Raw genomic sequence first — 26,922 nt, 5'->3', positions numbered from 1 at the left:
TAAACAGAAACAAGTATGTTTTTTTATATTTCGCTTTTTTTATAGGAAATTTAATTAAAAGCTAAATCTTTCTTATTACATCCGATAGTGTTTCTTTGTGATTTAGAGATTTTTCCAGTACAATTAAGTGTATTTATTTTTAAAAATTGGGGCGGATATTTACGCCAGTGTGCCGAAAAAGTCAGCACTTCTTTTTTAACCGTTTTACTTTGTCACTATCCTCGTATTCAAAACTGAAATTCTCCAAATAAATATCTTCTATCATCTTTTTTAGCACTGATATTTTTTACCCTGCGAAAATTTGTGGAATAACAATGGATTTGTAGAAGAAATATATTATCGGATATGCTGCGATTCATGGCAATTATTTATGCATTCCTTTTTAGTAAATTAACATTTAGTTTTTTTGCGTTGGAAACTTCCGCATGAAAACCTCTCTCGGGCCGCACATTTGACACCCCTGATTTAAACAATTAATCATCAGCAGGTGTGCAGGCTGTGTGTGTGTGAACACAATACCAAGAGGGAAAGACATAAGGAAAGTTCTTAGAGAGACAGTTGTTGGTGGATATTAATGTGGAGAGGGCTATTACACAGTCTGCAAACAATGTGGATTTCAACATTTTATGTTGAGAAATATCCACAATCTGATAACAGTTAGAAGACGACATTTATTTGGAGGCGTTGCCAGGAGGAAACTTCTTCTGTCATTAATGCACGACTGAGATTCACCAAACTCCATCTGAATAAACTGCAGAACAACGTCTCACATGGCAAAAACTCATTTCAATGATGGTTAAAAAAAAGCCTTGTTTTAAAGGGGTCCTATTGTGGCATCTAATATCTATTTTAAACAGGCCTTGAATGTCTTAAAAACAAGCTTTTGATTGTTTTTGCTAAATAGATTAGAAATTCAGCCTCTGAGCCATGTCTTTAGCATCCCATTCTCTAACCTCATTATCTATGCAGGATTCTGAGTGGGCGGGGCTATGATAATGACTGTGCTGATTGGCTGCCTGAATGACGCGATACACCGCTACGAAAAAATGGCGGAAGCTCCGGCCGGCGGAGTTAGTTGTGGGTGTGATTTCACACAACGGAGGCCAATCGATGCAAATTGCGCCAGTCGTTACGTAACGACGGAAGCAGAATCTGAACGGCTCGTAGATCCACATCCACATGACACTGGACGGCTCATCCGAGCGGCTGTACAGACACTGCAGAATTTGGTTGCTTTCCTCCTTCTCTGAGTTGGCAGGCTGAGGGGAGACTACTTTATATATGTTAAAGCAAGAAAAAACCTGTTTTTCATAATACAGTAGGTCCCCTTTAAGAAAATCAGAAGACTCTTTTAGACTGTTTTGCTAGTTTTAAGAATTGAAGTCAAGAACATGTTTCTTGACTGTGAAGTAGTTATGGGCCCGATGAGCGCCATAGAAACGCCTCACGCCCACTGTCACGCACGGCGGTGGAAGGGTGAGGATTTAGCGCCTGGAAATCCTGGAAATCTTGCAGTCACGAGTCAATTTTGAAATGGTAAAAGTGGCTTTGGTCATGTTGCAGGAATCTAATCAAATCTACATCAACATGGCTCAAAATAAAAGAACTAAGGTTTTGGTTTCACCTAGTAAAAGTCCAAACGGCAACTAGTGATGCACCGATTGTTCGGTAACCGAAATTGTTCGGCCGAAAATGGCAAAAATACACTTTCGGTGTTCAGTGGAATAAGTGAGAAAAAAAAAATTAATAACGGCGTTGTAATATGGAAATAGACTGGCCGCTCCCGTAACGGTTGCGCACCACAAACATAAATCGTTGGCCAACCAAAAAGTAACCACATAAGAATTTTAGCTAACATTCACCAGGAGGTGGAACCAAAACAACATAATGCTGGGAAATTAAAAAATGTTCAGTTTTTTTATGTTCAATAAATATTTTCTACCTTGTAATTTTGTAAAAGATTTTTTTCTTCGAAAAGCATGCCTAAATCAAATTTATTTGATTTATGCAATGGTGAAAAAATTGGCAAAATAAATGAAAAACTGCGAAGAACCATGTTCAGTATTGTTCCGTATTCGGCCAAGTGTTTATTATTATTTTCGGTTTCGGTTTCGGCCACAAATTTTCATTTCGGTGCATCACTAATGGCAACCTAGCAGAAACTTAAAAGACCTGTAAATAAGTGAATTCCCAAAAACAGGAATACCAACTTCCGGCTTCATGTCTAACTGCAGAAGCCGAAATGAGTTCCAGCAGATTATCCTAAAATATTTGATCCCATTTCAGTACTGAATCAAGAAAATAGAAGAGTAGAAGAGTAGAAGAGTAGAAGAGCGGTGAGGGCCCGGTTTCTCGCCAATGGTTTTTCTCTCTTCCCTTTGCTCGGCCTGCCGGCGGCCTCCGGGCCGGCCGGGTTGTAGAAATAGTCTCACACACAAAAGTGACCCCAGGAATAAAAAGCGAGTGTGTGGTGACGGGCGGAGGGAAGTATACTGTATCTCTTCCCCCTGTGTTGTTAGAGGAAGTAGACGAGTGCCGCAAGCCGTCGGCAACAGGACACATTCTGACAACGTTAAAGAAGTCCGTCCATTGTCAGGCTGCGGGCTGTGCAGCCGGGCTGCATTTGTGCTGACTGAACGTCACCGCTCAGCAGACAATGGGGCTGGGAAGCCTTTATGTGGATGTGATGAGTGTGTGTGTGTGTGTGTGTGTGTGTGTGTGTGTGTGTGTGTGTGTGTGTGTGTGTGTGTGTGTGTGTGTGTGTGTGTGTGTGTGAGTGAGAAAGAGACAGAGGGAGGCTGTGAGTAATGCAGCAATACCAGACCGGCCTGTCACAAGACTGCAGTTATGGGAATCAGTGACATTACGCTTTGCAATGCTGACGACTGTGTGTGTGTGTGTGTGTGTGTGTGTGTGTGTGTGTGTGTGTGTGTGTGTAGGGAGCGGGGGTTTGCGGCCACACAGGTTGAGAAGGTGACAGGAAGTGATGGCCTCCAAGCAGCATTGTTAGGTCTGACAACAGAGACTACGTTTACATGCAGTCAAAATTCGGGTTATTGCTAATATTCCGGTTATTGAAACATTCTGAATATTCCGTTTACATGGTAATTAATCATTTGGGATATCTGGATCAAACCAGCGACGCATGGAGAACGCCATGACGCAATTCCCGTCATTTCCACTTCTTCTTCCTGTATCCAAATTCAAAACAAATGCTGCTTTGCGCAACTTTTCGCTCACTTTCTTGTAAATCTGGCTATCCCGGTACTCTCTAGCGTCTACAAATGCAGAAATGTTCATATCCTTCATTACATTTATGAAGTAATTAGTCTCCTCCTGGTCTTGTGTTTCTCCATGTTTATAAGAACTTCCTGGACTCAAAAGACCAGGATTCTTTGTGAACAGCATGTGCAGAAAACACATTCCTGTTCCTTTTGATGGGGATATTCCGTTTGGCGTTTACATGACCGAATATTCGGGTTTTAAAAGGAGTAACCCAAGGGTCATATTTAGGCCTGTGTTGAAAAAATCGATTTCCCAATTCAAAATCGATTCTCATATTAATTCCTAAAAATCGATTCTTATGTCTAAAGATCAATTTTTTTTATTTTTTATTTGGGGGGGGGGGGGTTATTTTTATTTTATTTTATTTATTTATGCATTTATTTTTTTTTATCATTACATTACAACTTTTGGTTATTTTTTTGTTTATCCCCAAAAAAGGAATGTTTTGTTGGACACGAGAATAACTGGTGCCACGTTTTTGCCTTTAAATATGTTTAAAGGTATGAAAACATTAGAGTGTTCAGTTCTAATTGCATGAATTGTCTATATTTCATTACTTTATATACTGTCTTGGAGTTACATTTGCAAAAAATGCTAAAAACCAAATTCTCAAAAATTAAAAGCCAAAATAGACCAAAAATGGAACAAATAAAAACGGAATGTGGGAAAAAATAAAACCGATTTCATCCGTCTCTGTTTCCTCCCTGGATCTGTTTGGTAATTCTGACCCACATGATGTTTCTGAAAGCAGTTCTATCAGCATTCTGGGAGCTGATTGGTCCTTACAGCATCATTAGCTGCAATACTTGCTGTTGAATCTCAATATAATACTAGTAGTAATATTTTGCATAACTAAAGTCATATAATTCATGCAACAACTCAAAAAACAGTTTTAATAACACTAACTCAAATCAATATCGGAATCGAATCAAATCTTGATAATCGATTCTGAATCTTAAGAATCGGAATCGAATCGATTCTTGACATTTGAATCGATCCCCAGCCCTAGTTATATTCGGGTTTTTAAAACCCAAATAAGAGCAAATTCGGGTTATTCAAAGGGGTTATTGGTCTTTACATGGCCGTGAAAATTCGGGTTATTGACAATATTCGGGTTTTAAAAGGGTTATTGACTGCATGTAAACGCAGTCCCTGATGGATAACTGCCCAGGTTCATCACTGTCACAAGGAGGTGTGTTTGTTTCCTCCTTCCGGAGGGCCGATGCGTCAACTGGGATTAAAACACTTACAACTGTGGACAACTTTAATGTAATCGCTTGAGCAATTCAGCGAAACAGCTGCTCTTTTAGATGTCTTAAGGCGGATAAAGCCTCCGGCGCTGGTTTCCTGTGTGTGTGATATTTCTGCGACAGGCTTAATCAGTAATCATCAGCGGCTCCGCCAACAAGTTATTCAGATGTCTAAAACCGCATTAGTCTCGTGGGAGGAATCTCAGCGTGCACCGCTCTGCCAGATATTCAGATCTGCCACCGACGGCGTGTTTAGGTCCGTCCGACCGTCTCCGAGACGCAGCGCCTTGATCTGGTTGCCAAGTTACTGTCCTGAACACCTGGATCCGGCAGCACATTCCTCTGATTACCGTCGAACGTGAGGAATTTAACCTGCTCAAGATGGAGATTTGCAAACGTGGTCAAGTGGATGTTGTTTTTTTTATTGTTTGGGGTTGTAGCTCGTCGTCTTTCAAGAAAGCATGCAGCTCGGATGAAAGGAATTTGTGGCCGATGTGTGGGCAGACTGCAGCTCTTACAGAGGTGAAGGATATCCTGTTTATGGGAAGTGCTCGGGTCACGTGAGCTCTGGTCATCAGAAAAGCAGAGACTGCAAATCCGTATCACATGCTCTGATTTTCAGGAGTGAGGCTTTGACTTTGGAGAGCCACCAGAGAGTTGTGCTTTAATCTGACGTTTGCACACAACTACATTTAAACGACTCCACCGTGGAGGCGGAACGATACGAGAGGGAACTGAAGTTTAAATCTGCTGATCATTCTGGGTTACAGTCCGAATCTAAGATTACTCACATTCACATATAATGTATTATCTATGAAAAATAAAAATAAAAATCATGGTATTTTATGCAAGAATACCACTTTTGACCTCATTAAGGTCACAAACACACAGGACGTTCCAAACGTTTACAAACGGCTTGTGGTCTGTGGGCGTTGCTGCATTTGTGTGTGAATTTTTGAGGTTATATTTGTGTGTGTGCATCAGAAATACATGTGGAATACAAAGAACCAATGCATACCTGTAGAACGTCCTGTGCATTTGAAAATATTGAGATAGCTCCATAAGAGGCTTCGGAAAAGATGTCGTACCTGCGCTTTAAGAGGTCACGTGACATAAGTTACCTTGCGTTCACACTGAAAACGTCAAAAATCTCCTGACGCCAGCATCTCGCTGCTTGGTGCATTCACACTGAAAGCTGCATGTACTGTTGACGCCTGCAGTGGGCGGGGCTAAAGCTACAATGGGCGGGGCTAACGCTGCAGTGGGTGGGGCTAACGCTGCAGTGGGCGGGGCTAACGCTGCAGTGGGCGGGACTAAAGCTGCGCTGCAGAAGTGGAGGGAACAGTGGGAACAGCCTACACATACAGCGTACACATCTTCAGTTTCCTATTTCACCATAGATCACACTTTGGGACGCCTTCTCTATATTTTAGCGTTATTTCCGTGTAGATAAGAGTGAGTTTGATGCTCCTTAACAAGTTTGGTCCGCGGATCAACATCAACCCAGCGAGCCCTTGCTCCCGGTGGCTGATTTATGGTTCCGCGTCACAACAACGCAGAACAGACGGCGTAGGGTACGCGGCGACGCACACCGCACCGCGACCTTATGCCGTCGGCTACGCAGTCGATTTAACGCGGAACCATAATTCAGGCGAAGCTGCAGTCTGTCTGTGCTGATACTGACACACCGGGTTTGAGCTGATTTGGTCATGATGTTTAACCTGTGTTTTGTGATTAATAAGCACGGGTTTTAATTATTTTTCGTTGGATCAATGTAGCAAATAAAATCATCCAGCTCCTCACCAATTAGTTACGTGTTTCACGTGATCAGTTCAGGTAAAAACGGCAGTCAAATCAGCAAAAATGTCATTTTGCTGGATGAAATATATTAATTCCTGATAAAATAAGTTTGTTAGTGCACAGCTCTGCTCCTGTACGCATGTGAATGAGTGTACGTTTGTGTGTACACGAAAGTACATGTACATTGAGGCTTCTCGCTTCGGGAATCCCGGTCTGTGATTGGACGACGCCTCGGCGTCGCCGCTGCTCATTTGCATAAAGTTCAGATTTTTCAACTTCAAATTGACACGCCGCTCCCGCCGCTCACGCCGCTTCTTGACGCGCGTTTTCATAGACAATGAATGACAGCTGGACGCCTATGACGCACGTGACGCTTTCAGTGTGAACGCAGGGTTAGGGTTTTACAGCGCGTTAAACTCAAGTTCAACAATGCATGCTACCAAGCTTTCCAAAAGGATCGTCAGTTTCTACTCGCCTAACTTTGATCCACGTGCCGTGGGCTTGTTCCTGTCGGCTTCTTGGTGGCAGTACGAGAAAACCTCTGGGTGACGTCACGATTTGGCGTATCCAGATGTTTCTAAAGTTTAAAGTTAAACTACAGACTTCAGCTGAGTTACACTTCTCTCTTAGATACTTTCTCAGGATACTAAACCAGTAAATACCTCTGAATCATGAATCACAGGGTTTTCTCACGTAGAGACCCAAAATGTGGTTGTGCAGCTTTTGACTCAGATCTGTCGAGTTCAGGGATGATTCTCAGAGACTAGCAGCTCAGTCATCACTCGCTGACGCCACCCGTTTGCCCAAACATGGTTTCTGCTGCCCCCAAAAACCTCAACGTTCAATGGTGCAGTCATTTATGCATTTATGGTATGAACGTATCTTTAAGTGACACGTTATAGGATTTATAAGTTCCATATCCATTTTTTCAGTCATGATGGATAACTTAGTGTGTTGAGATGGCAGAAATGGCTTTTTCTTATGATTATTAAGATAATATAGGATTAGATAAGATAATATAACCCTTTACTGATCCCCAGAGGGGAGATGTGGGTGTTACAGCAGCTCAAACTCAGATACTTTAATGTATAATGTATACATTAATGTATTTTACAGTAAATTATGAAACTCTACCAAGGGTTTGTATTTGCTATATTTATATGTGCTACTGGGAGCCGACACAGGGAATAAATAAAAAGACGATAATTTCCTGAACGCTGCTGAGAAATGTCTGTCTGCAGTAGGAATGGGCGATATTTTAGAATTTGTCATCTCGCGGTAAAAATGATACATTCCCGTTGATGACGTTTTTGTGTAAAGGAAGGAAGGAGGAAGGGAGGGAAGGAAGGGGGAAGGAATGAAGGAAGGAAGGAAGGAAGGAAGGAAGGAGGAGGGAAGGGGGAAGGAAGGAAGGAAGGAAGGAAGGAAGGAAGGAAGGAAGGAAGGAAGGAGGAAGGGAGGGAAGGAAGGAAGGAAGGGGGAAGGAAGGAAGGAAGGAAGGAAGGAGGAAGGGAAGGAAGTGAGGGAGGGAGGAAGGAAGTGAGGGAGGGAGGGAGGGAAGGAAGGGAAGGAAGTGAGGGAGGGAGGGAGGGAAGGAAGGGAAGGAAGTGAGGGAGGGAGGAAGGAAGTGAGGGAGGGAGGGAAGGAAGGGAAGGGAAAGAAGGAAGAAATGACCCTGAAAGAAAGAAAGAAAGATAGATAGATAGATAGATAGATAGATAGATAGATAGATAGATAGATAGATAGATAGATAGATAGATAGATAGATAGATAGATAGATAGATAGATAGATAGATAGATAGATAGATAGATAGATAATAGATAGATAGAAAGATAGAAAGATAAATTCCCATTGATGACGTTTAGTAATATTTAGTATCTTTTACAGCAGTGTTTTGGGGGCTCCAAAGACTGAATGTGGTGATAGATTTATAGTTACAAGTTTTTTATTGTCATTTTTATCGTTATCGGGATAAATGCCAGAAATTATTGTGATACATTTTTTAGTCCATCCCTAGTCTGCAGACGAGGCTGGAGGACCGATGAAAACATGAGTCTGATACTCGGGGGTTTAGACTAGTGTGTGGTCAGCGTTGTGCAACGAGGATCGTGCCCAGTAAAAACAGGGGAAGTCATATTTTGCGTCAGTGTCAAACAGCGCTGCACTTCTCAGGGCTCTGTTTCCTCACTTCTCTCTCCGGTGCACTTCACGACGGCTTTGAAGACCGATGCCGTTTACTGCTCCAGCATCCGGCTCCGCATCTTCAGCAAGGGGAAAGGTCAGAGGTCGGGTGCGGGGGTGGGGTTGGGGGGGCAACGGGAGGACTAGATTTTAAAGCAGTGTAGCCACATGTTTGCTGTCAGGCTTCTCCAGATCAACCAAACAAACGGAGTAAACGCAGCGGCGTACATAATGCAGGTGCTTCCTGCTCAGATATGATGAATCACGCGCTCTTCCTCCCCGTTTTTCAGCTGGGTTTCCTTTTAACTCAAGGTTACGTCCATGTTGCTGCAGCGGGAGCTGCAGACGGGCAGGAACGCTGCTCAAGTAGTGACAAAGGTCTGCTTCCTTTTTACTGTATTAATCATTTAAACAAACTTGTGTAACTCACCCTTTCACTCTCAAGTATGAATGTTTAATCACTTGTCAAGAAGCCATTCAGCTTGTAGACACAGTCTTTCCATTACGGCTCAGAAAATACATAAAAACATCGGCTGTTTTGGACTTTTCTGAATGAGTCTCCATCTATTTCAGTCTTTCGTGTGTCTGTATTTTTTGAATGTTTTTTTTTTAGAGCTGGCAGTCCCACGCTATTTGTGGGATTGATGTCCGTCTCTGGTTCTGCATGAAGTAGTGTACGTAAAAAACTACAAGCACCACCTGTTTAGAGTTTAGACCAGGGAGGGATATTCAACTGGCGGCCCGCGGGCCACTTGCGGCCTGCCAGGAGTTTTTATGTGGCCCCTGGTCATATTTCATACCTAGTTATTAATGTTTTTAATATATATTAAATCGTTTTATATATCGTTGCATTTACAGGAGCATGAGGCTCCTTTTAAGAAATTAGACTCTCTAGCGCCACCCTTCACCACGACGGCCGTTGGGGGTACTGCAGCCAACAGTGAAGCCGGCACGGGAGAACAGGGAGAACGTGCATGCAGCGTCATGTGACGTCACATCCGCAGGACAGCGCGGGAAACTCGGCCCCCGAATTGCAGCACATTTTGCAGCACACAGCCTGTTCAAGGCAACGGAGAGATACGCGATGCACCGGTGTTGCACATTAAAAATTACATGTAGCGACATTGAACACTAACCTTTTCACTTAAGTCCTCTTCATCTTCTTCTTCTCCTCTCACGTAAAAAACACCGGTGCATCAGCAAAAATAGTCCCCAGTAATTCACTTCCGTTGTGGCTTTTTTATTTGCGTCTTTTTTTTTTTATTTGCAGCGTTTCTTTTATTTGCATTGTTCTTTTATTTGCAGCGGCGTTTGTTTTTGTTTTCAACGTTTATTTTATTTGCAGCGGCGTCTCTTTTTATTTGCAGCGTTTCTTTAATTTTCCCTAAATGCCGGGTCTCGGCCACCGTACTTTTGTCCTTAATGGCTTTTTCCCCCTTACATTACTTTTACTTTTATACTTTAAGTAGTTTTGAAACCAGTACTTTTATACTTTTACTTGAGTAAAAAACTTGAGTTGATACTTCAACTTCTACAGGAGTATTTTTAAACTCTAGTATCTATACTTCTACCTGAGTAATGAATGTTAATACTTTTGACACCTCTGCCAGCCAACTACTCTTTAACGTCACCCAGAAATCTCCTCTCTGGTCTTCCCGTCTCTCCTCCTGGCAACGGCATCGCCTACATCCTTCCACCAAACTGCCCACAGTTTCTTCTCCCTATGTGTCCGAACCGATCCACTATCGGTTCTCTTACGTCTGAAAACTGAAGGAAACAGCCAGACATTCAGCCATTTGGTACAGAACGTACCAAACCAATCAGATGCAGTTCCTTCTCCTCCAGCTCTTTCATTCCCGTCTCTTAAGGTGTGTTTCCGTCAGCAGGGGTTCTGGGTAGTTTTTCCGGGGCTGGATCGTTGGTGCGTGAGAATTTGTCATCTCGCGGTAAAAACGATAAATTCCCCTTGATGACGTTTTTGTGTAAAGCGGATTTATGGTTCTGCATTAAATCGACGCACAACGTACGTGAAGGAAGGAAGGAAGGAAGGAAGGAAGGAAGGAAGGAAGGAAGGAAGGGAGAAAACAAGAAAAGATGGAAGGAAGGGAGAAAAGAGGAAGGGAAGAAGGAAGGAGAGCAGGAGGAAAGAAGGAAGGAAGGGAAAAAGGAAGGAAAGAAGGGAGAAAAGAGGAAGGGAAGAAGGAAGGAGAGAGCAGGAGGAAAGAAGGAAGGAAGGGAAAAAAGAAGGAAGGAAGGAAGGAAATGAGCCTGAAAGAAAGAAAGAAAGAAAGAAAGAAAGAAAGAAAGAAAGAAAGAAAGAAAGAAAAATTCCCGTTGATGACGTTTTTGTGTAAAGCTGATTTATGGTTCTGTGTTAAATCGACGCACAACGTACGTGAAGGAAGGAAGGAAGGAAGGAAGGAAGGAAGGAAGGAAGGAAGGAAGGGAGAAAACAAGAAAAGATGGAAGGAAGGGAGAAAAGAGGAAGGGAAGAAGGAAGGAGAGCAGGAGGAAAGAAGGAAGGAAGGGTGAAAAGAGGAAGGGAAGAAGGAAGGAAGGGAAAAAAGAAGGAAGGAAGGAAGGGAAAAAAGAAGGAAGGAAGGAAGGGAAAAAAGAAGGAAGGAAGGAAGGAAATGAGCCTGGAAGAAAGAAAGAAAGAAAGAAAGAAAGAAAGAAAGAAAGAAAGAAAGAAAGAAAGAAAGAAAGAAAGAAAGAAAGAAAGAAAGAAAGAAAGAAAAATTCCCGTTGATGACGTTTTTGTGTAACAAACATGGCGGATCTGAGAGCGAGATAGATTTATAGTTACAAAGATGGAGTTGAATTGGTATTTTTTTATCATCATTTTTATCGTTATCGGGATAAATGCCAGAAATTATCATGATACATTTTTTAGTCCAAACCGCCCATCCCTACAAGTACATTTGATGCCTTTCATCAGTGTTATTCTTTTATAAATGATATCTGTCGCTCTTTAATCTTTATTCTGCTTTTAAACTCTTTTAGTTTTCATGTGAATGCTTTGAATTATCTCGTCCTTGAAATGCACTTCACAGCTTCTCATAAATTCCCACATCATCTGAGACTAATGTAGCACTTGTACTTATAAGTTTGCAAGACAAAAAGTATAGGCTATGAAGATCTAGGTTCTGAGGAGCAAGAAAGAATATAATGTATCGTAAACAACTGACAAGTTTATTGTAGCAACACAAAACAAAATATGATCACACTTACAGTGACTGAAAAACAAAAGAATAAATACCCCAAAATAAAATAGAGCTCTTTTCTCAAAAAAATAAAAATAAAAAAAAGAATTCCCTTCTGAGATTTTTCCAGTTCTTTTTGTACTGGTAAATGTTCTTTTAGAGTTTCTTGTTCTTTTCCGTGTCTTGTATGTATGTACACTACCCGGGTAGGTATAAGTGTAGGTGTTATGGTATTTCCTTAGCTGGGAAATCCTGAGTTCAAGGTGATCTTGTTAATCCCTGCAGCAGCTGGCCAGTCTACTGGCAGGAACCTCCAACGCATCGTCCGTGGGTCTGGCTCGCCATCACATCCGAAGTCTTCTCTCTCATAATAGAAGGGGGTCTCAAAAAAACCAGTCTGCACATATTGTGCAGAAAAAAAAAATTAAAATTACTTAAATCTTCTTAAGTGCATTTCAAATCATAAAAAATTAAATGTTAGGTTCAACTGTTACCTTAACTTTACATTTTTAACTTATAATAATCACAGCATGAAATCATTTTTTAACATTCTTTTTTTTAGACATGAATAGAACATTCATCTTTTAACTTGTTCTCATTCTTTAAGCACATCAAAAATGAAATTATATGAACACACAGTATTTTACTAACATCCCGAAATTAACAAGTTCCAAAATACTCCGACTGGTTTTAACCGACATTCTACCACGTTATAAGATGCTAATATGAGCAACTTGCTAAGTAACGGCCGTCGTAACCGACTGCCACGCAAGGTGTTCACTTATCAATTAAATCACTCACCGGAGTTCTTCTGTCAATTTAACCAATTCTTTCAGCAATACTGCACCATGCAGCACTCCCTCCCGCACTCTTTATCGTCTCTTGTATCGTTTTTTTCCTTTATAATTTCACCTGCACTCATTTCACCTTCCCGTTTACATGCATTGGACACTTAATTACAAGACACACCAGCGGAGGGCGGGGTCTGCCTTTCCAACGGGTGCTGCCGAGGATCAAAAAGAATGACTCGCGCAGCGTTAACCCCTTAGTGACCATACACTTTTAGTGTGTGGGTTACACCAACTTTATAAGTCTTTGTAAATGAATCATATTTCAGTCTCACCACAAAAGTCCGGTCCAGTTTGTTAATGAGTTTTAGCGAGTTTTGTGGCTAAAGAGACGAACATCTCTGCCTTCTAACCGTCACTCAGATATACAGAGGTGGGTAGTAACGAGTTACATTTACTCTGTCACATTTACTTGAGTAAGTTTTGGGAAATGTTGTACTTTTAGGAGTAGTTTTGGATCACTATACTTTTTACTTTTACTGGAGTAGATTTGTGAAGAAGAAACTGTTACTCTTACTCCGCTACATTAGGCTACGTTGAGCTGTTACTTTTCTTTTATCCCTTTTATCCGCGTACGCGTCAATCTCATGACATCACTGGGTGATTCTTTGGGAAAAATGTTTGTTTTTGCACGTTTTGTCACATTTACACAGACTCAAACACACACAGAGTTTCTATGGGTTCATGGGCTTGTTCTAGTTCTGCCTGGTTAAAAAAGAAAAGTACAAAGGCTTGAAATTTTGTGCTACTTGTGCTTAATTTATTTTTTATTCTGTTATTATTTTATTTATTTTATCATTTATTAAAGTACTTGGATTTATTTTAACATTATTTAAATTTAAGCTATTTTTTATTAATTTTAATTTATTTTATTGATTTAATTTGCCTGAAGATGATTATTTTGTACTTTTCTCTGTTTGAATGGTTGTGTTAAATAAATAAATCAGACGTTACTCAACAGTTACTCAGTACTTGAGTAGTCTTTTCACCAAGTACTTTTTTACTTTTACTCAAGTAATTATTTGGATGACTACTTTTTACTTCTACTTGAGTCATATTATTCTGAAGTAACAGTACTTTTACTTGAGTATAATTTTTGTCTCCTCTACCAGCTCTGCAGATTTATCCCTGAGGTGTTTATGGTGCACACTCCTCTTGATCTTAACGTATAAGATTGTCATTGCAGCCCAGAGCTGGCGTGCATCCCCGTCAACATCTGCGCTGCAGCACATTTAAAGGGACAGCCTGCAATCTGGGAAGTCTGACACTCAGGGAATATGGATTTCTGCAATCAAGGTCGTTCAGTTTACTGCGTAGTTAGTGGATACCAGACTAGGTAACGAAGCAGGTCTCATCCCAGACTTAATGCATCCTAGCTGCTCTATTTATAACATGGTGAAATATGCATGCAGTGGTGGTTGGTTTCATTAGTCGCATTAGATCGCCGATGCACTTGTGAATGCGTGTCCCTGCTGGGGTAGGAGACAGACGCATGGATGTTAGGAATGGGTGATATTTTACCGTTCACGATTTACAGTCAAAAAAATTCCCCCCGGTAAGAATTTGTCATCTCACGGTAAAAACAATAAATTCAAAATTTGACGTTTTTGTGTAAAGCTGATTTATGGTTCTGAGTTAAATCCACGCACAACGTACGTGAAGGAAGGAAGGAAGGAAGGAAGGAAGGAAGGAAGGAAGGAAGGAAGGAAGGAAGGAAGGAAGGAAGGAAGGAAGGAAGGAAGGAAGGAAGGAAGGAAGGAAGGAAGGAAGAAAGAAAGAAAGAAAGAAAGAAAGAAAGAAAGAAAGAAAGAAAGAAAGAAAGAAAGAAAGAAAGAAAGAAAGAAAGAAAGAAAGAAAGAAAGAAAGAAAGAAAGAAAGAAAGAAAGAAAGAAAGAAAAAAGAAATGAGCCGGAAAGAAAGAAAGAAAGAGAAAAAGAAAGAAAGAAAGAAAGAAAGAAAGAAATGAAGAAATGAGCCTGAAAGAAAGAAAGAAAGAAAGAAAGAAAGAAATGAGCCAGAAAGAAAGAAAGAAAGAAATGAGGCAGAAAGAAAGAAAGAAAGAAAGAAAGAGAAAAAGAAAGAAAGAAAGAAAGAGAAAAAGAAAGAAAGAAAGAAATGAGGCAGAAAGAAAGAAAGAAATGAGGCAGAAAGAAAGAAAGAAAGAGAAAAAGAAAGAAAGAAAGGAAGAAATGAGCCTGAAAGAAAGAAAGAAAGAAAGAAAGAGAAAAAGAAAGAAAGAAAGAAAGAAAGAAAGAAAGAAAGAAAGAAAGAAAGAAAGAAAGAAAGAAAGAAAGAAATGAGCCGGAAAGAAAGAAAGAAAGAAAGAAAGAAAGAGAAAAAGAAAGAAAGAAAGAAAGAAAGAAAGAAAGAAAGAAAGAAAGAAAGAAAGAAAGAAATGAAGAAATGAGCCTGAAAGAAAGAAAGAAAGAAAGAAAGAAAGAAATGAGCCAGAAAGAAAGAAAGAAAGAAAGAAATGAGGCAGAAAGAAAGAAAGAAAGAAAGAGAAAAAGAAAGAAAGAAAGAAAGAAAGAGAAAAAGAAAGAAAGAAAGAAATGAGGCAGAAAGAAAGAAAGAAAGAAAGAAAGAAAGAAATGAGGCAGAAAGAAAGAAAGAAAGAGAAAAAGAAAGAAAGAAAGAAAGAAAGAAAGGAAGAAAGAGAAAAAGAAAGAAAGAAAGAAAGAAATGAGCTTGAAAGAAAGAAAGAAAGAAAGAAAGAAAGAAAGAAAGAAAGAAAGAAAGAAAGAAAGAAAGAAAGAAAGAAAGAAAGAAAGAAAGAAAGAAGGATAAATTCCCGTTGATACGTGTTTGTGTAACAAACATTCCAGTTTTGCAGTACAGGTGTAACTCATTTAATTGGTTTTTATCAATTCAATGTAATTGGTGTAGTTTAGTAGTATTTAGTATCTTTTAGAGCAGTGTTTTGGGGGCTCCAAAGACTGAATGTGGTAATAGATTTATAGTTACAAAGGTGGAGTTGAATTGGTATTTTTTTATCGTTATATTTATCGTTATCGGGATAAATGCCAGAAATTATTGTGATACATTTTTTTAGTCCATACCGCCCATCCCTAGTGGATGTACGTTTTAATGGTTTAAAGTGAAGGAAAAAGGGTGGGGTTGCAGAATCATAAAAATATCATGGATTCATGAACCAAAAACGAACAAACACAAAAAAAGTGTAATAAAATGCAGCTTATTTGGCTTGTATGACAGCTTGAATGTACGGAGGCTTCAACGTCAAATTTTAAAACCAGTATTCTCAATAATCTTGATCTTTCTTGGTTCCCTCTTTATGTTTGAGTCGGTTTGGTTCCTCTACTTCATCTTAAACATGTTATGCTTTCGGTTCATACTTCCTGCACTGATATGTTTTCGCAACACTCACTATTTTCTATTCTAATGCAATTTCAACATTTAATTTGCCTTTAAATGGCCTTGCTTCCTTCTGTTTTACAGGAAACACCAAATACTCCTCTCACACAGAGGCCAGAAGCCTGATTTAGGGCTGAGGTGGTCAAAACATTCCTGGTATGATTAGTCACAATCCTTTTATAAGTGTTTGGATAAAAAATGTGTTTGAGTCTAAAAAGCAGCAAAAAAGCGGCAAAAAGCATGAAAATCACAACATTTATCGTGTTGTCACCAGATGATACAGTGATTGCAATAAATACTGGTTATAAAAGTCGCCCTGTACCATAAACGTGGAAGTGGTGGCGACTCATGTCTCCACCGGGTAACACTGATGTAGTCATCGCCTATAAAAGTGTTGAAACACTCGGGGAAAGATGTGTCCTCGGAGGCAAATAAGCAATATTTGGAGCATCACTTAAATAGCAGCAGGTAAGAGTTTCACCTGCATCAGAAACCATCGGGGAGTTTAACGCCCGGGATCCGTGCACATCCCTTACAGCCGGATCCAGGTTTGTATCTGAAAACATCATAAATATTATAAGCATTTTATTTTGAAGAAATGTAACTGTTGCTGTCAAAACAGGCAATTTCTGTTCAGTATCTGAGAGAGGACGACCTACACCCAGTACTCGAGTTGTAAAATAAAATCAGGGGGGATGGTGGATTTTATCATATGGGGACAGATCATTTGTGCTGATTACAAATAATATAATATATTACAAATAAAAGCACTGACCAAAACACCTGCAGAAATACTGCAGGAATGACATAGCAGCAGTTAAATGCAGCCTTCTGTAAGCTTTAAATATCCACTGGGCTTACATCAAATACATCAAAACACTACAATAAAAAACAGTTTTCTGAACTTATCAATATGACTCTGTCCTTCACAGGATAAGTAAAATGGATCACAAACTCTGGCCTGCCGGGACCGCAGGCCAGAACGTAGCTCCCGAGGCTCCGGCCTGCAAACATGCACAAAAGAGAAAAAAGGGGGGCTGCTGAAACTACAGGAACGATGGACAAAAATGATAGCTATGAGATATTTATAATAAATAAAAATGGTAATGGAGAAGAGAGGAAGGGAAAAGGAGAGGAGAAGAAGGGTGAGAGGCACCGCCCAGCGGATCATGTCGGTGCCCCCCTGCAGCATAAGCCTATAGCAGCATATCTACCGCAAAGTTATATTTGAGACTAACTATTATAGTCTTGTTCTATAGCTGCAACTATGACTACTGACTCTAGCACACTAGAGTTTACACTAACTATAGATTTACCAACACCAGCTAGAGGTTTACTAAACACTAACTATAGGCTTTACTGAACAGAAAGGTTTTAAGTTTAGTTTTAAAGGTGGAGGTGGTGTCAGCCTCCTTAACCCAGATTGGAAGTTGGTTCCATAGTAATGGTGCCTGATAGCAGAACGCCCGCCCTCCAAATCTACATTTAGATACTCTAGGAACTACGAGTAAACCTGCACTCTGAGAGTGGAGAGCTCTGCCAGGAACATAAGGCACTATCAAATCTTGTAAATACTGCGGAGCTAAGCCGTTTTGGGCTTTATATGCAAGTAATAAAATTTTAAATTGGATTCTGAATTTTACAGGTAGCCAATGGAGCAACGCTAACACTGGAGAGAATAACAAGAATATTTGTCTTATTTCTAGTTAAAATGTCTCATTTTAGTAAAAAAATCACATTACACTTAAAACAAGACTCATCACTGGAAAAAACAACAATTTTCACCTGTTTCAAGTAGATTTTCACTTAAAATAAGTAGAAAAATCTGCCAGTGGAACAAGATTGTTTTGCTTGTAATGAGAAGATAAATCTTGTCCCGCTGGCAGATTTTCCTACTTATTTCAAGTGAAAATTTACTTGAAACAGTTATTTTTCTGGTGTTATTTTTCTGGTGATGACTCTAAATGTTGAAATAGCAGTAAAACCACATTCATTGATGAAATGACATAAGGGATGGAAAGGGGGGTGGCAGTTTTACAGGGGGGGATGATTTTGACTGTTTTTATTTCAGGGATGCCATCATCCCCCCTCATCCCCCCTCAACTCCAGTACTGCCTACACCACATGTCACATTTTAATTGGCCTGGCAGAGATGGAGAACCTGAATATCTTTCTCTTAACTGCCGACCACAGTCTGTATATTTCCGACAATCTTGCTTGACATCAAACTGACCTCAACAGCTCGTTGGAGCCCAGTCCTCGCTCGATAAACGCCCGCCGGTTTGAATAATCTCCTGTTGTCGAGGAAACATCTTCTCGTGCTGATATTTTTGGATCTTCCAGGCTCATTAAGGCTCTAACGCCACACCAGGCGACTCTAGCGGAGTGTGTGCGAGGGGTTGGACTCCGTGAGTCAGAGCATCCGGGCCTGTCTGCTCCAGCGAGCCGCGCTCGCCACAGGCCAGGGCTTATGAAACAGTGTCACGATGAATGTGGTGGGGAGATGTGAACCGGCGCGTCTGCTTTTCCCAGAAGTCCACGCGTGAAGGGGTTGCGTGTATCGCTGTTTGTTTGTTTGTTTGCTCTTCTCGTCCTCCCTTTTGTCGGGTCGTCTGTCACGCTGCGTTTGTGCCACTGCCGTTCTCTGGGCTCCTCGGTCGGTCATGCATCCCGTCTTGTGATTCCTTACAAGAGAGAAAGTCACAGAAAGGCTGAGGTGGGAAAGGAGGGGGGGCTGTTTCATATCGGTGTGTTTGTGTTTGCTTTTGAGGACGAACAGTGAGGTCACATGGGTGTTGAAGATCTAATGCTGGTTCTTCTACCCCAGAACTCTCACCTAAGACTGCTGTGGAGCCTCGGAGGCAGCGTGTTTCTGCGTCTAAATGAATGAATGAATGATAATATATTTATTTCGCCCAGGTCATTCAGAATGTAGACACCAACAGAAAGCATTAGTTCACATTAGGCCTGTGTTGAAAAAATTGATTCTCAGATTTTAAATCGATTCTCATATTAATTCCTAAAAATCGATTCATATGTCTAAAGATCGATTTAAAAAAAAAAAAAAAAAAAAAAAAAAAAATTTCATCATTACATTACAACTTTTGGTACTTTTTTGTTTATGCCCAAAAATTTTGTTATTGTTGTTTATTTTGTTGGACACGAGAATAACTGGTGCCATGTTTTTGCCTTTAAATATGTTTAAAGGTATGAAAACATTAATGTTTTCAGTTATAATTGCATAAATTGTCTATATTTCTTTGCTTTATATACTGTCTTGGGGTTACATTTGCATAAATGTTAAAAACCAAATTCTCATAAATGTGGAAAAAATAAAAGCAACTCCTTTCGTCCTCTGTTTCCTCCCTGGATCTGTTTGGTATTTCTGACCCACATGATGTTTCTGAAAGCAGTTCTATCAGCATTCTGGGAGCTGATTGGTCCTTACAGCATCATTAGCTGCCAATACTTGCTGTTGAATCTCAATATAATACTAGTAGTAATATGTTGCATAACTACAGTCATATAATTCATGCAACAGCTGAAAAAACTGTTTTATTAACAGTAACCCAAATCAATATCGGATCGAATCGGATCGAATCAAAGCGTGATAATCGATTCTGAATCTTAAGAATCGGAATCGAATCGATTCTTGATATTTGAATCGATCCCCAGCCCTACCTGAGACTGCTGTGGAGCCTCGGAGGCAGCGTGTTTCTGCGTCTAAATGTGTTCTTTCTGCTCTGATTCCTCCCTGTAACCTACACGTTCTCACCTGAACCTGTTTTTTCTATCCCTCACCATCTTTGCTTCCCTTTCCTGGTTTGGCAACTTACCCCTAAAAAATAAAAACTTGCTTAATCAGATCGTGAGCTGGGCCAGGAAGCTAATTGGAGAGCCACAACTCAACTTAAAAGCCTCTTTAATGGCAGTTACAGAGACTGTCTGAATCCATCTTAGATGATACATCTCATCCACTACACGGCCAATTCCAGCTTCTCCCTTCTGGCCGTAGGTTTAAATGCCTTTGTGCAAAACCAAAAGGTAGTAGTAGTTTTGTCCCCTCAGATATTAATGCCCTAAATAGGACATGATTTCCCATCCTCCATCTAGCTCTATTTATTTATCTATTGTATTGCTTATTCAATCTTTTTTTTTTTTTTTTTCTTTACAGGGACAATGCACATTAATAAACATTGCTGTAAATGTGCCAGAGTTAGCCAAGAGGCTATTTTTCCTCTGTAGTCCCTGGACAGATGTTACAGGGTCAAAGCAGAAATGTAAGATTGAAATTACAATTCCTTTATAGGCATGCAGAAAAATAATAAAAAGAAAAGAAGAAAAACTAAAATAATGTTAGGTACTGTTTAAACATGCAACACGGATGCTCATAATGCAAGACATGGAAAACAATAAAAATGAGGGGTATTAAATATGCAAAGCAGAAGCTCAGGCATAGTAAGCATGCACATTGCACAGTATATAAAATACATAAAACAGTCTGATTGCAAAAACCACAAGACATGCATACAGAGCCGGATTAACGCAAAGGCAGACTAGGCACGTGCCTAGGGCCCGACAGGGGGGGGGCCCAGACAGAGGGACAAAAAAAAAAAAAAAAAAAAAAAAAAAAATTTTTTTTTTTTTTTTTGTGTCTGCACACATATTAATGGTTGATAACATGCCGGTAAAAACCTAAGGCATATATATATATATGTGCATTATTACTATATTTAGTATACATACATATATATATATACGCATACATACGCACAGGGCCGCCGCAAGGGATGTGCGAACCGTGCGACCGCACGGGGCCTGGCGCCAATGTTCCCTCTAAGCTGCGCGCGTGCGCAATCGCGCACTGCCCGCATATTCTCAGCGCACAAGAAAGTCTATCCAGCGCAGTGCTTTAAGGCTACGTTCACACTGCAGTCCTTAATGCTCCATATCCGATTTTTTTGTGTGGCTGTTCATATTATCTTTTAAAATGTGTCCTATATCCGACTCGAGTGTGAACGCATCGCGGCCCTGAACTGACCCGCATGCGCAGAGGCGTGTGATGATGACAATGATGGATTTGCATCCAACAGGTGCCTATGAACTGCCAATTATCCATCAAGCTCACAATTATCATGTTAACATTAAATCAGATAGATTTGTCAAGGACGTTTCTCTTGCATCTCTATCATTATGCGGGCATGAATTCTCAGAGTTTTGCGGGAGCGGGCGGGAGCGGATGTAAACACTGCGGGCGCGGGCGGGAGTGGAACACACACGTTGCGGGTGCGGGCGGTAATGGTCAGAAATGTAGCGGGAGCGGGATGAAGAAAACAGTCCCGCTATAGCAGGGCTGTAGCTCCGCTCCCCGGAGTGTCAGCTCTGCTCTCCGGCGTTCAGCTGGGTTTATCACCTAACACACGGCCCAGCTCGTTGTAAAACGGGCAGGTTATGCGACCACGACCGCTTCGCTGATTTGAATCCTTAGCTTCTTTATTTAGTAATATGCTTAAATTCAGCCGGTTGTCTCGTCTGATCTGAGGTTGTATAAAGAGGTGAGCGGTGGGGAGGGGAGGAGGAGAGGCGGAGCGACCCCCGCCGTCTCCCGTGTCTCCCCCCCGCGGCTCGGGGCTCTGCGTGTGACGTCAAAGTCGCATTAATTCCGACCTGGCTGTTCACACTGAGGTCGCATTGCAAAACATCAGACCTGTATCCGATTTAGAACCACATATGGAAGCGACCTGAATCTGATTTGAAAAGATCAGATTCCATGTGACTTGTGCTGTTCACACTGTCATAAACAAATCAGATCTGAGTCACATATGAGCAAAAAATCGGATTTGGGTCACTTGGGAACTGCAGTGTGAACGTAGCCTAAGTGGGCCGGTACGGAGTACCCCCACTTCTCAATATTAGCCTCTGGCGTACTGGGACTTTTCATGAGCTCAGTTCTCTGTTCTCTCCTTGCGATTTGGCTACAGTGGCGTCGCAACGCGACTGCCCCTCGTGAGACGTTCACTCGCAAAGCTTGATTTATGGTTCCGCGCTAAATCGACGCAAGCCCTACGCCGTAGGGTACGCGGCAACGCGCAACGTACATGCGCGTCGCCGCGTACTTCACGGCGTAGGCTCTGCGTTGGTGTAACGCGGGACCATAAATCAGTTTACGGAGGTCCCGCGAGTCGAGAGGAGGAGAAGTATTCAAGGATTTGGGGAATACAAGGAGCTGTGGGGATCTCGGACACGAGAAAGTCTGAAGCCTCTGCTAAAAGCTATCCATACCATTGCTGTGTCTACCAGCAGTACTGGAGTTGATGGGGGATGAGGGGAGATGGCACCCCCCCCCTGAAATAAAAACGGTCCAAATCATCCCCCCATGAAATAAAAACGGTCCAAATCATCCCCCTGTAAAACTGTCATGCCTCCTTTCCATCCCTTATGTCATTTCATCAATGAATGTGGTTTTACTGCTATTTCAACATTTAGAGTCATCACCAGAAAAATAACACCAGAAAAATAACTTATTTGACAATTTTCACCTGTTTCAAGTAAATTTTCACTTGAAATAAGTAGGAAAATCTGCCAGTGGAACAAGATTTATCTTCTCATTACAAGCAAAAAAAATCTTGTTCCACTGGCAGATTTTTCTACTTATTTCAAGTGAAAATTGACTTGAAACAAGTGAAAATGGTCAATTAAAACAAAATTTTGTCAACATTTCAACTTTTTGACTTTTTTTTCCTCAAAATCTCAACTTTTCTCTGGACATATTGACTTTTTTTCTCTAAATTTTGACTTTTTTCTCAAAACTTTTTTTCTCAACATTTCGATTTTTTTTCTCAAAATTTCGAGAAAAAAGTCGAAATTTTCACCTGTTTCAAGTAGATTTTCACTTAAAATAAGTAGAAAAATCTGCCAGTGGAACAATATTTTTTTGCTTGTAATGAGAAGATAAATCTTGTCCCAATGGCAGATTTTTCTACTTATTTCAAGTGAAAATTTACTTGAAACAGGTGAAAATTGTTGTTTTTTCCAGTGACGAGTCTTGTTTTAAGTGTAATGAGATACTTAAAAATAAAGCGTGCATATGTGATGTTGCTCACAGTCGTCCTCAGTTTGCTCAGGGAGCTTGTGTGTACGCCCAGATACATGAAAAATTAGAGGGAACATTGCCTGGCGCCCCAAGGGGCCTGGCGCTATGGGCCGTTTTTTTTTTTCCCCAATTTTTTATTTTTTTTCCTTATAAATATCAACAGTCACGTTCCATTACAGACCTAAATGTGTACTAGTCTGTGCATATCAATAAATATATGTGCAATGATGACGCGTGTGTTGTTCAATACAACTGCGTCAGACCAAGCGCGGACACAAGCTAGTCTGATCCAGACGGGTGGAGTTGGAACAAACTGTCACACAATGTCGAGAGAACGAGACAGATTCAGGAAATTTCCATCAGGGGATGAAAAAAGAAAAAAACTAAAGAAAATGGAAGAGTTGAATGCCTCTCTGAAAGGCACGTTTGATAAATTTGTTACAAAAATCACCGATCCGACCGGGTCTCAAGCAGCCGTGGGGCCCCGCGTCGAGGCAAGCCCAGATGATGATGAGGCAGGGGAAGGTATCCAGTATTTTGCTAATTGGAGAGTTTAAATTGCGCATATAGACACCCGATCCGACCCGAAAAACTCAAAAATTTTGCGCCCGCTCGCTACGCTCACGCGCGAGGGCCCCTCTTGCTATTTCACACAGGGCCTCGCAAATCTCCCAAACGGCTCTGCATACGCATACACATACATACATATACACATACAGACATACATACTACAGCACACTTTGTCTTACTGCAAATTTTATTGGTCTTTGTAGATTTGACTTCTTATTTAACTATTCAATTTAATCAACACATTTAATTAAGATTTTCTGCAAAATGCTCACAATCGATAAGATAAGGATAATTTAATAGCATTTAATAGAGCGTTGTAATAACGTATAAATAATAAAAATCTAAAAATAGTCTGATAGACTGTTTAATATACAACACATGACTTATTTTGGAATACAAAGAACCAACTTGACTATGACTTTGCTATGTAAAATGTGAATTAAGTTTTATTAGTAACTTTGGTAAGTTTAAGATTTCATAAATAACATCGATGGAGGGGGGCCCAAAAATCACAGGCTGCCTAGTGTAGTCCATTTATTTAATCCGGCTCTGCATGCATACAGGTACATGAGGGCAGACCAGTGGTAGCAAGACAGCAAACAGCGAGGGAAGTTCAGTAAAGCGTAAAGTACAGAAAGGTGCAATTAAGTTTTAGTGCTGACAGAGCTGAGTATTAATCAACCATTTCTTTAAATGAGCTCTAAATAAACTGTATGTGTCCAGGTCTCTGATAGTTGCAGGGATGGAGTTCCATTCTAGTGCAGCTTTAACAGAGAACGCAGACTGACTAAAAGCACTTTTTCTGAGTGGAATAATACAATCCATTTTTGCTGCATCTGGAGCATTTGTTTTGTTTGTCAGTCAATGTTTTGTTTCATTATTCTCCTGTCTGTTGTCTTGTGTCACTGTACCTTTACTGTATGGTTTTGTTGTAAGTTTCTACTTTTTACCTGCAAACAAATCTACCTTGGGGTATCAATAAAGTTACCTTACCTTACTCACTTTCCCTCCTCCGCCTCTCTCCCCAGGAAATCAAGAAAGACGGGAAGAGGGATGGCGGCCAGGCAGGCATGATCAGGTCGGAGCTCTCCAACGGCAGAGCCAGCCCTGTGTCGGACGGCAGCGTGCGACCAGGAAAGAAAGGTACCTGGCACTGTTGAGAGGTTCACGCGTTCACACGTTCACACGCTCGGATCTGTGAATCGTCAGGCTCACGCAAGGATCCTGTTAGTGTGAGGAAAGATTTAGGTCGCCGCACGACATGACACTAGGCCGTTGGTTTATTACAGGACTGCCTCAGAAAATTAGAATATTGTAAGCTGTAAGCCATAATCAGCAATATTAAAATAATAAAAGGCTTGCAATATTTCAGTTGATTTGTAATGAATCCAGAATGTATGACATTTTTGTTTTTTTAATTGCATTACAGAAAATAAAGAACTTTAGCACAATATTCTAATTTTCTGAGACAGTCCTGTAGTGTTTATGTGCAACTCATAGCTGCTATATGGGACCATTACACTTCAAATTAATGTAAGAAATAATATAAACCCTTGACTACCGACAGATATATTGGCTGGGTATCGATGCAAATGTCAAGAATCGATTTGATTCTAATTCTTAAGATTCAGAATCGATTATTAGGATTTTATTCAATCCGATTCGATTCGATCCGATATTGATTTGGGTTAGTGTTATTAAAAATGTTTTTTGAGCTGTTGCCTAAATTATATGACTGTAAAATAACTAGTGAAATAATAATTTCACAATAATTATTGTGAAATACAGTAACTAAGACATAAATAACTCACATAGGCCTTTCAATATCCATTTAAAGTGATAAAAAAAGAAATTGCAACAGCTCATGCAGTAAACAAATCATTTTAGCTTGTCTAATTTATTTTGTCACCAGACACACAGCTGCCATGAAACACCCGGGATTTTTTTTTGAGTGTCATGACAAACCCTGTGTCCGATAACAGAAGAGAGTTTTCAAAACTAGCACTTTGTTAATACTTCAACCATGTTAATTGTTTGATAGTTTCACACCATGCGCACTAGGAATGGGTGATATTTTACCGTTCACAATAAACCATCAAAAAAATTCCCCACGGTAAGAATTTGTCATCTGGTGATAAAAATGATAAATTCCTGTTGATGATGTTTTTGTGTAAAGATGATTTATGGTTCTGTGTTAAATCCACACACAGTGTACGTGAAGGAAGGAAGGAAGGAAGGAAGGAAGGAAGGAAGGAAGGAAGGAAGGAAGGAAGGAAGGAAGGAAGGAAGGAAGGAAGGAAGGAAGGAAGGAAGGAAGGAAGGAAGGAAGGAAGGAAGGAAGGAAGGAAGGAAGAAAGAAAGAAAGAAAGAAAGAAAGAAAGAAATGAGCCAGGAAGAAAGAAAGAAAGAAAGAAAGAAAGCAAGAAAGAAAGAAAGAAAGAAAGAAAGAAAGAAAGAAAGAAAGAAAGAAATGAGCCAGAAAGAAAGAAAGAAAGAAAGAAAGAAAGAAAGAAAGAAAGAAAGAAAGAAAGAAAGAAAGAAAGAAAGAAAGAAAGAAAGAAAGAAATGAGCCAGGAAGAAAGAAAGAAATGATCCAGAAAGAAAGAAAAAAAGAAAGAAAGAAAGAAAGAAAGAAAGAAAGAAAGAAAGAAAGAAAGAAAGAAAGAAATGATCCAGAAAGAAAGAAAAAAAGAAAGAAAGAAAGAAATGATCCAGAAAGAAAGAAAAAAAGAAAGAAAGAAAGAAATGATCCAGAAAGAAAGAAAAAAAGAAAGAAAGAAAGAAATGATCCAGAAAGAAAGAAAGAAGGAAGGAAGGAAAGAAAGAAAGAAATGAGTCAGAAGAAAGAAAGAAAGAAAGAAAGAAAGAAAGAAAGAAAGAAAGAAAGAAAGAAAGAAAGAAAGAAAGAAAGAAAGAAAGAAAGAAAGAAAGAAAGAAAGAAAGAAAGATAAATTCCCGTTGATACGTGTTTGTGTAACAAACATGGCAGATCTGAGTCATTCCAGTTTTGCAGTACAGGTGTAACTCATTTAATTGTTTTTTATTAATTCAATTTAATTGGTGTAGTTTAGTAGTATTCAGTATTCTTTTAGAGCAGTGTTTTGGCTCCAAAGACTGAATGTGGTGATAGATTTATAGTTACAAAGGTGGAGTTGAATTGGTATTTATTTTATCGTCATTTTTACCGTTATCGGGATAAATGCCAGAAATTATCGTGATAAATGTTTTAGTCCATACCGCCCATCCCTAATGCTGACGGTTGCAGCCAATGAAAGAGCCAGGAACACGCTGACATCACTGCCAGGAAGGAAATGTGTGA

The 26,922-nt window shown here is 40.2% G+C and overlaps 1 protein-coding gene across 1 annotated transcript in view; it reads left to right on the top strand.

Moving 5' to 3' along the window:
- The window catches only part of sh3kbp1 (SH3-domain kinase binding protein 1), a 108,991-nt gene that overhangs the window by 31,449 nt on the left and 50,620 nt on the right, over nt 1-26,922 (top strand). The window contains exon 3 of the mRNA XM_061713115.1: nt 24,632-24,746. Coding sequence (XP_061569099.1) covers nt 24,632-24,746 — 115 coding nt within the window. The remainder of the gene's footprint in view (nt 1-24,631; nt 24,747-26,922) is intronic.

Source organism: Cololabis saira, chromosome 22 (assembly GCF_033807715.1).
Source record: "Cololabis saira isolate AMF1-May2022 chromosome 22, fColSai1.1, whole genome shotgun sequence".
In the NCBI taxonomy this organism is placed as follows: Eukaryota; Metazoa; Chordata; class Actinopteri; order Beloniformes; family Belonidae; genus Cololabis; species Cololabis saira.
Note: the sequence above shows the minus strand (reverse complement) of the source record. Positions and strands in the feature narration are given on the sequence as shown.